Raw genomic sequence first — 10,630 nt, 5'->3', positions numbered from 1 at the left:
CAGTCACAGTCCACAGTGATTCTAGAGCCCAAGAAAATAAAATCTGTCATGGCTTCCACTTTTCTCCTATTTGCCATGAAGTGATGGGACTGGATGTCATGATCTTAGTTTTTTGAATTCTGAGTTTCAAGCCAACTTTTTCACTCTCCTCTTTTACCCTCATCAAGAGGCTCTTTACTTCCTCTTCTGCCTTTAGCATAGTATCATCTACATATCTGAGGTTGATGACATTTCTCCTGGCAAGCTTGATTCCAGCTTGTGATTCATCCAGCCTGAGATTTTATATGATGTACTCTGCATATAAGTTAAATAAATTACTAAGACAGCTCCTATATTATTATTACCATGTATCTTTTGCTGTATTGAGCTTTTCATATACTTTCATTGTGCCAGCTAACTCTAAACTCCTTTGTATTGCTCCTGGGGTCTTGGCTAATTCAAAAGTTTGAGTGTTTGTGAAGCTTTCATTCATTAGAAAAACGATCCAAATCAAATAAATACAGTTAACACTACTTGATTCTACCCTATTTAGAGACTCTTTTTGTGCCCAGTTTTGGACATAAAGGTAATCTGTGTGTGTTTGCAATCCCTTCAGCCCTTATACACTCATAGAATTATAGCTATCTTCTGAACAACCAAAGAAAAATTCTATCTGTTCTTTGAAAATTAAAAAACAACTAACTCAGTTAAAAAGTAGTTCCAGTTTGCAGATGTAAGTTTACAAATTTATAATATAAATAAATAGAAAGGAATTTATTATATATAAATGAATGGAAAGGAATTTATTATATATAAATATAAAGGAATAGACATAATATATATGTAAATTTTAAATAATAATAAAATGCATACTCTGAAGCCATTATCCACCATAGGAAATAAAACATGAAAGAGCAAATCTTTTATATCATCAAAAGTTTTAAGTAAATTAACTCTAAAATGATTATAAAACCTTAAGATGATAAAGGGGGTTTTAAGACTAAAAAAAGACACCAACTATTACAGTATTATATCGTGAGATCAGAAGATTACAGGCCTCACTGGTGGCTCAGTGGTAAAGAATCTGACTGCCAATGCAGGAGACATGGGTTCAATCCCTGGTCTGGGAAGATCCTGCATGTCAGAGAGAAACTAAGCCTGTGTGCCTCAACTATTGAGCCTGTGTTCTAGAGCCTGGGAGCCACAATTACTAAGCCACAACTTTTGAAGCCCACGCACTCTAGAGCCCAACAAGAGAAGCCACCACAATGATAAGCCCATACACCTCAACCAGAGAGTAGCCCCTGCTCTCTGCAACTAGAGAAAAGCCAGTGCAGCCACAAAGACTCAGCATTGCCAAAAATAAATAAATAAATAATGATTTTTAAAAGGAGATTAGATAAATCTAGTCCTAATGATGGTATCAAATACTTTTGCAAGAGATTTTTTAAGTCTATTTTATGTCCATTAAAGAATTGTAGTGTAAAGTGACTATATAGCCTGGATTTTTGGAATAATTACAATTTCCATAATCCCATTTCCATAAACCAATGGCTTTTTGGAAATTACAATATTTTGTTATTCAAGCTAGTCTACATCTTCCAATGTACCTCTTCTATCAAGAAATAAAGATTCTTGTGGGGTCATGTGATCTATGCCGGTGTGGGTAAATAATCAGCATTCAGTTCAGTTCAGTTCAGTCGCTCAGTCATATCCGACTCTTTGCGACCCCATGAATCACAGCACGCCAGGCCTCCCTGTCCATCACCAACTCCCAGAGTTTACTCAAACTCATGTCCATCGAGTCAGTGATGCCATCCAGCCATCTCATCCTCTGTCGTCCCCTTCTCCTCTTGCCCCCAGTCCCTCCCAGCATCAGAGTTTTTTCCAATGAGTGAACTCTTTGTATGAGGTGGCCAAAGTACTGGAGTTTCAGCTTTAGCATCTCTGGAGTTTTTTCTCCACTGATCTCCAGTAGCATATTGGGCACCTACTGACCTGGGGAGTTCCTCTTTCAGTATCCTATCATTTTGCCTTTTCATAGTGTTCATGGGGTTCTCAAGGCAAGAATACTGAAGAGGTTTGCCATTCCCTTCTCCAGTGGACCACATTCTGTCAGCATAGATAAAATGAAAAAAAGAAAAGCATCAGGTTACAGATTTAGAAGATTCAGACTCTAGTCGCTATTGAATTACTGGCTTTCATGAAGTGAGCATTAGACTTTCAGGTAGCTAATGCAGAGGGAAATATAACCAATATTAAGATCCACAGTATCTATGAGGAAAAACTAAACCAGTTGCACAGGAGAAGCCCAATTATTCCTGATTCTAAGAACTGAGATGTATTTCTCTACTAAGTCTTCACAGAGATAATATGATCATTTACATCCCTTCCTTATAGTAAACACAGCAATGTGTTTCAAAGGGTTTTGTTTTCAATTGAGTTACAAGTGATGTAGAATATTATATAAGTTACATGGCAACTCACTCCATTATTCTCGCCTGGAGAATCCCATGGACAGAGGAGCCTAGAAGGCTACAGTCTATGGAGTCATAAGAGCTGGATACAACTTAGTGACTAAACTACTACAGGTGTACAATATAGTGACTCACAATTTTTAAAGCCTATACTCCATTAATAGTTATTGTAAACATTGACTACATTCTTTGTATTGTACTATATATCTTTATAGCTTATTTTATACATAATAGCTTGTATCTCTTAATTCCCTATTATTATATTGCCCCTCCCCACTTCCCTCTCCTCACTGGCAATCACTAGCTTGGTCTCTATTTTTGAGTCTGCCTCCTTTTTGTTATATTCACTGCTGCTGCTGCTGCTGCTGCTAAGTCGCATCAGTCATGTCCGACTCTGTGCGACCCCATAGACGGCAGCTCACCAGGCTCCCCCATCCCTGGGATTCTCCAGGCAAGAATACTGGAGTGGGTTGCCATTTCCTTCTCCAATGCATGAAAGTGAAAAGTGAAAGTGAAGTCGCTCAGTTGTGTCCGACTCTTAGCGACCCCATGGACTGCAGCCTACCAGGCTCCTCCATCCTTGGGATTCTCCAAGCGAGAGTACTGGAGTGGGGTGCCATTGCCTTCTAGTTTTCTGTAATAAATTCCACATATAAGTGACACCATACAGTATTTGTCTTTCTCTGTCTGAACTTATGTCAATTAGCACAATACCCTCCAAGTCCATCCGTGTTGTTGCAAATGGCAAAATTTCATTCCTTTTCTGGCTGAGTATTCCAGGAAATGGAAACCCACTCCAGTATTCTTGCCTGGAAAATCCCATGGACGGAGGAGCCTGGTAGGCTCCTCTGTCCATGGGGTCGCAAAGAGTCGGACACAACTGAGTAACTTCACTTTCACGTTCACTTTCATTCTGTGTATATATATCATTATCCATTCATCCGTTGATGGACACTTTGATTGTTTACATATCTTGGCAACTGTAAATAACGCTGCTGTGAACACTGGGGTGCATGTATCTTTTCAAATTAGTGTTTTTGTTTTTTCCAAATACCTATCCAGCAGTAGATATTCCTGAGTCATATGGTAGTTCTATTTTTAGTTTTTTGAGGAATCTCCATACTATTTTCCATAGTATACCCTGCCAACAAGGTATAAAGATTCCCTTTTCTTCACATCCTTGCCAACATTTGTTATTTGGGTTCTTTTGATGATAGCCACCCTGACAGGTATGAAATGATACCTCGTTGTGGTTTTGATTTGCACTGCCCTGATGATTAGCAACATTGAGCATCTTTTCATGTGCCTGTGTTTCCTCTTTGGAAAAATATCTATTCAGGTCTTCTGCTAATTTTTTAATCGAGTTGTTTTATTGATGAGCTGTATGAGCTTCTTATGTATTTTGAATATTAACTCCTCATCAGTCATATCATTTGCAAACATTTTCTCCCATTTAGTAGGTTGTCTTTTTGTTTCATCGACCATTTTCTTTGCTGTGCAAAAGCTTTTAAGTATAATTAGGTTCAATGGATTTTTTATCATAACAAATATGCTGAGGACTTCAAACCAAAATGCAAATTCAGAGATACTAATATATGCCCTCTGAAATGACATTTTTGGGAAATAAGTCAGCAGTTCTTCTGGGTACAAGCATCATAACTTCATAAAGGCAAACATCTGGAATTTTTACACTGCAGATATTAAAATAGTTCCATCCTTAGTCAAGAATTCAGATGTTTTGGATTGATCTGCTGTTTGTAATTAATTTGCTGGTCCTCGTATGAATATAATATACTTGAACTACATTTCATTAAATTCTCAGCAGATTTAGATAGAATTTCTTTTTTCCCTTTCTTATAGGTAAGTACCCAGAGAAGTGAGAAAACGTTTTTTCTCTGGGATTATGCTTGGCATATGTGACAGAAATGTCAGAGTAAGTACAAAATGTGAATGTGCATTTGTCATGTATGACTATAGGGGGAATTCTACTTTTAAAAAAATATACCAATCAATTTATCAACTTTCCAAAGTGCAATCTGATTATTTGCTTTGGAAGTTTTTTCTTCTGCAATTTAAGTGTTCAGTAAGAGCCCACTGATTATGGGCTGGAGGAAAAGACAAAGGAAATCTAAACCAAAACGACTAGGAGCCATAATCTACTAATACTTGCTCAAAGAGAAAACACTTGAATTATTACGCAAACCAAAAGAAAAATAAGAATTAAAGGTAAAAATGTCATAAATTTAGTATATACTCATGTATTCAGTGAGGCATTTGTATCAAAGCCACCTCTAATCTTTCTTTAACTGGATTGTGTTTGGTTTTGTTTCCCCTACAGGATAAAGAAGAAAACCACTAGAGTGTCTCTGACCATCAGTTCTCCCGTTAATGAAACCTCTAACATCAGATCAAGTTATTCTACCTTAGTTCAACCACTGTGTATTGACCCCCAGAGGGTAGGTTCAACTTTAAAAGCTTTCTGAGGGGTTTCAGTAATGGAGACACAGTCCCAGAGAGGAAGGAATCAATGCAATTTTCTTGAAAAGTATACACAGGAAAAGCTTCCAGCCGCATGACCTCAGAAGGAACAAGAAAGAAATCTATGGGTCTCAGAAATAACTCCATGGTAGTTCTGTGGGTTGGCCATTTGTCTGTGTGCCAGACCATAAGGGACAGTTGGTTTCTAGGAGCTCAGTCCCATAATAGAATATTCCAACTATCCAAGGAATGAATTCCCTTGTAATTAAAAAAGGAGAGGGGGATGTTTTTCAAAAACCTAAAAGATACAAGAACAACTGTAAGGAGGAAGGAAAAAATCTAGTGAGTAAAATTTAGAAGTTATTTAAACCTTTAATGTACAGTCTCTAAATAATCACCAATACTTATTTCTCAAATGTAATCACCTAGTGTTGTATTTCACCATCTCAACTAACGGAATACTGGAGGAGAGAGGAAAAAGGGGTGGCATTGGAGCAGATATCCAAACTGACATTTAATTTAGGAATATCACCCCTTTCATAAAGTAAATTTATAGTGTGGGTGGTAACAGCTAGCCCATGGCCACCATTCAACTAAGGTTTCAGAGCCTTGACAACATGGATGACAGTGTCTCTTCTGTTTCTTAACCAGATGCAGAGTCCCTGCAGCAGCCTGTTGGGATCCACTTGTGCTGTAGCCCCTGTGTTTACCAAGGTAATCTATGCACAGTGCATAATGGAGTTTGGATTTTATAGACAAATTGTAGGGTTTATCAAAGGTATAAGAAGAAGAAAAGAGAAAACTAGAAGGACCTCAGGGATTAAAATTCTTTATATATGAGAAAACTGAGTCCCAGAAAACATTTAATAATTGTTCAGTGTCACAGGGCAATTCATGGTTCATCCTATGCTCTTTAGACTTTTGCGCTGTGTCAATCCTCCAGCTCTGGAAGGCAGTTCTTAGATGGTTCTCTCCAAGCAGACGATGCTCTGCCTGACCTCAAGGTTCAATTCATCACATTCTCTTAACTGGCCACAAGATGCCCTTCTGAAGAAGTCAACAAGCAAAACCATATCTATTTCTGGCTTGGGTCACAGTCAGAGATCAGGATTTAGATGCCTCCTCTATCATTCACTGGAAACAGCAGGATTCAATCAGCTAAGTCAAACCAAGCTAAGGTTGCTATCTTCTGCAGGCTCTCTGTCTCCCAGTTTTCAAACCTAACAGAACTGGAACTATTGCCACTGCTGGCTAGGGTATGAGAAGTAAAGCTGGAACTTACCCAGATACAGGATGGGAGACACAGGAAACAATGTCGTTATGAGTTAGGAGCAGTGCTATCAATTCTGGAAGCCCACTTTCAGCAGATGCTATCAGGCACAAGTCTTCTCTCCTGCTGCATTCCTTCTTATAATATGCAGCCCTGGACATCAGGCTCAAGGGCTGGGCTGGTGATCATTATGTCTTACCTAGGTCTCACCAGGCAGAAGGACCTTAGGTCCTTTCTCTTTGGTCTGAGGGCCAAGTTATAACCTGAAATGTGATTCCAGATTCCAGAGGACCCTGGAGCTGAGAACAGGAGAGGAGGGAGATTAGGACTTAAGGGGTAAACTTACCACAAATGCCACTTGTTCATGTATGAATTGTGAGACTGTACTAGCTGTTGTTAATAAATACTTTTTACATATCAATATAACTCTTCATTCTTTAAAGAAAGTTTTCAGATTATGTCTCTGAAATGAGCCTCAAAACCTCAAGTATGCTGAGCATTTTTCTACCCCTATTTCACAGAAAAAGAACAGGAGTTCCAAAAAGGTTAAAAGTCTTCCAAGTTCCTATGATGAGCTTCAACCCTCTAGTGGAAAAGTTGTGATTTTGGCCCAATTCCTCTAAGTCATGATTCAGAATCATTAACAAATTACAATACTTCCCATGCTGCTCAACCAGTAATAAAGATTAAATCTGTACCTTCATAGGTACTAAATAAAAAAAATAACACAAAAAAGTGAAGACTTCTCAACTAATTGGTTTTCTATTTTGAAAAGCGGTTCTTGGGAAAAAGAATAAAAGCTTTCTCATTAAACGCAACTCCATGAAATTGAGATAAAAACTTACAGCTGACTATAAAGTACAAAAGATGCCCAGCAAGCTCCTTATTTTGATTAAGGTATAATCAGTTGTCAATAATCATGATGAAAATCATGCACACTTACTGCAACTGACACCCCAAATCACAGTATATGGTGAAACAATTTCTTCCATTCTGTGAATTCTGTGTTTGTTCTTCAGCATCTTCAAGATATCTCTACAACCAGAGGTCAGTTTGTCGTGTTTGAATGCCGAGTCCAGGCCACAGCCGCAGTTCAAGTTCATTGGTACAGAGAGAAAGAGCAGATAGCCGACTCAGATGACTTCCGAATTCTGAGAAAAAGTACAGTGATAAGCTTTATAATTTACTTTTTATTCTGATTTACCTTGAAATCTAATTCATGTTTTAACGTTTAATAACTGATTTGTTACAGGTTCAGAGATTGCTACTGCTAAACAATTACTTAAATACAAATAATTCCTCAACATAAACAACCAAAAAAGAAAAGACAGCTGCTTTGTTCTGATGAAATAATAGTTTTAATAGCTGTAAAAAAAGACTAATCTGTTTTCACAGCTTAATCTTAATTATCTTCCCAATGAGTTCTTGGCATACAAACAAGAAAATAAACGTGAGAATAAACATACTTTTTAAAGAGTAACACAAATGAAAACTGATGCATAGCTTTCTAAAACTTTACAGTTTAAGTTCCCTGTGCATACATGCTAAGTCACTCCAGTCATGTCCGACATGCTAAACACTGAGTTTATAAACAATTTCTAATTTAATCCTCACATCAGTATTTTCAGGTATGTGTTATCATCTCCATTTTATAAGCAAGAAAACTGAAATTAGAAATGCTAAACACCTTGCCAAAGGTCACAAGGCTAGTAAGTGCTATAGTCAAGTTTCAAGCCCAAGATATTTCTTACACTAAGTGAAGAAAATATACTCTCTTAAATATTAATTCAAAACAACTGAATATTTGCATATCACATTTAGGAAGAAACACCTCTATTATGCCACATGGTATTTCTTTTAAAAGTCACATTTATTTCATTTTTTGAAAGTAATAAAATTTATTACAATATAAAAAATATATAAAATCTAGAAGAAACGTAAAGTTATATTCTTACCACCCAGAGAAAACTATTATTAATCTTTTGTGTATTTTTCTGCAGTAATACTACAATATTTCTGTACTATTCAACTTTAATTAGAGAGAGTAAAAGAAAAGGATTTTCTTGGGAGAAAAAGGTCACCTCAGGATTAATGTTTCAGCAACAGTTTACATTCAGAGAAGAGATATAGCTGTTCCTATCTCACATTAGAGATGAATAACTAAGGCCCAGAGAAGTAATTTTCACAAAGTCACAGAGCAAGCTAGTTGTAGAACAGGACTGAAATACGATTTTTCTAGCTCTAGCACCCTGCCAAGTATTCATTCCATACCTTTTCTGAGTTTCTACACAATTTACAGCCTGTGATGCAAGATTTCAGTCAATGTTGTACTTGTTTCAAGTTATTTCTTGCATACACATGGCACCTTCTCTCAACTAAACTGCCATCATTTAAATTCTCTATTCTCTTGTTTTTTCTTTCAGAAACTTGTTTATCATCCATTCCTGGTAAGCACAATTTTTCAACATCTTGATAATAAATAATTAAACCAAATAAGCATCAGAAGACTTTGTCTCCTAAACTACTTTTGCCTTCAGAAACAGTTTTGAGGCTACCTTATGCCAACTCTTCTACAATGGAAGAAGCAAGAAAACTGGGATTTATCAGTATATTTGCTCGTTTATTCATTCATTCAACATTTACTAGATACAGGCAATGGCCAGGTTCCATTCGTGGCACTGAGGAATCCCTGACCTCACAGGGCATGAATTCTTCCTCTAATTCCATTTGATGTCCTCTTATCCATGTGTCTCATGAGCAACACACAGAGGCAGAAAGAAGGTGTCCTGACATCAAACATCTAAATTGTTGGCTGTCCAAGAAGTACATGTGATGGCCACCACACATCACTATCCTACCATCCTACCATGAGTGGCCTACCTATCCTACCTATCCTACCATGAGTGGCCATCACTATCCTACCATCAAGTCTAGTTACCATGGCAATAACAACATTTAGGTCAGTTCAGAAAATCATCCTTATAGGACCTTTATGCTAAGCACTAAAGCTACAGAAATCTAGAATTCAAGAGGTAAAGTGTAATCCCTGCTTTTAAGAAGCTGATAGTCTAGTAGAGAAAACAGATGTGTCTAAGAAGTAGGTGTTAGGGACCATGCTGGGGTTACTTCAGGTTGCATTGTTAGGATTTATCTTCATGAGCCCACTCAAAGACAAAAATCTAATCAGAGGGATTATTTTTTTAATCTCAGGAATACACTATTTATTCCCAATACCTACTCTCCCTGATATCCTCCCACACTGTTTGTTAATTTGGGGCACCTAAATACTCTGCTCAAGTTGAATCTCTCCCCTTTCCAGAGGAAGTGTGCACCTTAATTATCACAGAAGCATTTCCTGAAGATTCTGGAGACTTCAAGTGCATTGCAGAAAATGAGGCTGGGACTGCAGTCTCCACAGCAAGACTCTTTGTTTCTCCAGGTAATTACTCCCCAGGATCACCCTGCTCAAATTCAGCCCTGAGCCAAGAGGAAGACTCTCTCTGTTTCCATCTGAACTTTGGTGACTAATTCTATTTTTCAGAAGGAAAAGTGGAGAAATCAGAGGGTTCTCAAAAGTCACCCATAAGAAAATTTCCTCCAAAACTGGTCTCCTCTCCCTGGAGCAGTGACAGCCACACAAAGGATAAAAATCCAGACAATACTCCAATAAACCTTATGCAAACTATTCCTGAAACAGCCTGTCACAATGAACATGAGATCCAGGTTCCAAAGGAGGAGTTCTGCACCATCAATGAAAATTCCTCTGAGCTACAACCACAATGGTAAGGGCAGACAGACCTAACATTTACACATCCAACAAACGTTCTTGGCTCTATATAAAGAACAGTGAACATGACAAAGCTCCTGCCCTCGGCAAGCTTGCACGGATGAATCACTTTACCTCTGTCATTTCTCCACCATGCATTTCACCAAGGCTGAAACAGTAAGTCATGTAAGTTTTAGAAATAGTAAGAAATAATAAGTCTTAGATACATATTTAAGGGTTTGCTACAGAGACTTGTTGGGGAAAAAACAACAACAACACTGAAATGGCAGAAGTTTCTGAAGAATGGAGTCTTTTCCCAAATTAGAATTCAATGTCCTATCTCAATACAAATAGGTAAAACATTTTGTGATACAGATTTCTACATGGTTAGTCTTAGAATTGGAGAAGGCAATGGCAAGCCACTCCAGTACTCTTGCCTAGAAAATCCCATGGACGGAGGAGCCTGGTTAGGCTCAAGTCGAGTCGCTACGAGTCAGACACGACTGAGTGACTTCACTTTCACTTTTCACTTTCATGCATTGGAGAAGGAAATGGCAACCCACTCCCGTGTTCTTCCCTGGAGAATCCCAGGGACGGGGAAGCCTGGTGGGCTGCCATCTATGGGGTCACACAGAGTCGACTGAAGCAACTTAGCAGCAG

At 38.0% G+C, this 10,630-nt stretch overlaps 1 protein-coding gene and 1 long non-coding RNA gene across 3 annotated transcripts in view; one reads left to right on the top strand and one right to left on the bottom strand.

Annotated features, from left to right (window-relative positions):
- Window positions 1-4,802: 4,802 nt before the first annotated feature.
- MYOT (myotilin) overlaps window positions 4,803-10,630 on the top strand; it is a 27,286-nt gene continuing 21,458 nt past the window's right edge. Inside the window, exons 1-6 of one of the 2 annotated variants that reach the window (XM_044947623.2) lie at window positions 4,803-4,912; window positions 5,586-5,648; window positions 7,224-7,365; window positions 8,628-8,651; window positions 9,524-9,643; window positions 9,746-9,986. In XM_044947623.2, the coding sequence (XP_044803558.1) occupies window positions 5,586-5,648; window positions 7,224-7,365; window positions 8,628-8,651; window positions 9,524-9,643; window positions 9,746-9,986 (590 nt within the window). In that variant the 5' untranslated portion in view covers window positions 4,803-4,912. The remainder of the gene's footprint in view (window positions 4,913-5,585; window positions 5,649-7,223; window positions 7,366-8,627; window positions 8,652-9,523; window positions 9,644-9,745; window positions 9,987-10,630) is intronic. The other variant, XM_044947624.2, reaches the window with a different exon arrangement.
- Window positions 5,819-10,630, bottom strand: part of LOC123335074 — a 27,745-nt gene continuing 22,933 nt past the window's right edge. Inside the window, exons 3-4 of the long non-coding RNA XR_006553378.2 lie at window positions 7,148-7,355; window positions 5,819-6,503 (exon numbers count right to left, since the gene is read on the bottom strand). This is a non-coding gene — a long non-coding RNA (uncharacterized LOC123335074). The remainder of the gene's footprint in view (window positions 6,504-7,147; window positions 7,356-10,630) is intronic.

The sequence above is a fragment of the Bubalus bubalis genome, chromosome 9 (assembly GCF_019923935.1).
Source record: "Bubalus bubalis isolate 160015118507 breed Murrah chromosome 9, NDDB_SH_1, whole genome shotgun sequence".
NCBI lineage: Eukaryota > Metazoa > Chordata > Mammalia > Artiodactyla > Bovidae > Bubalus > Bubalus bubalis.
Note: the sequence above shows the minus strand (reverse complement) of the source record. Positions and strands in the feature narration are given on the sequence as shown.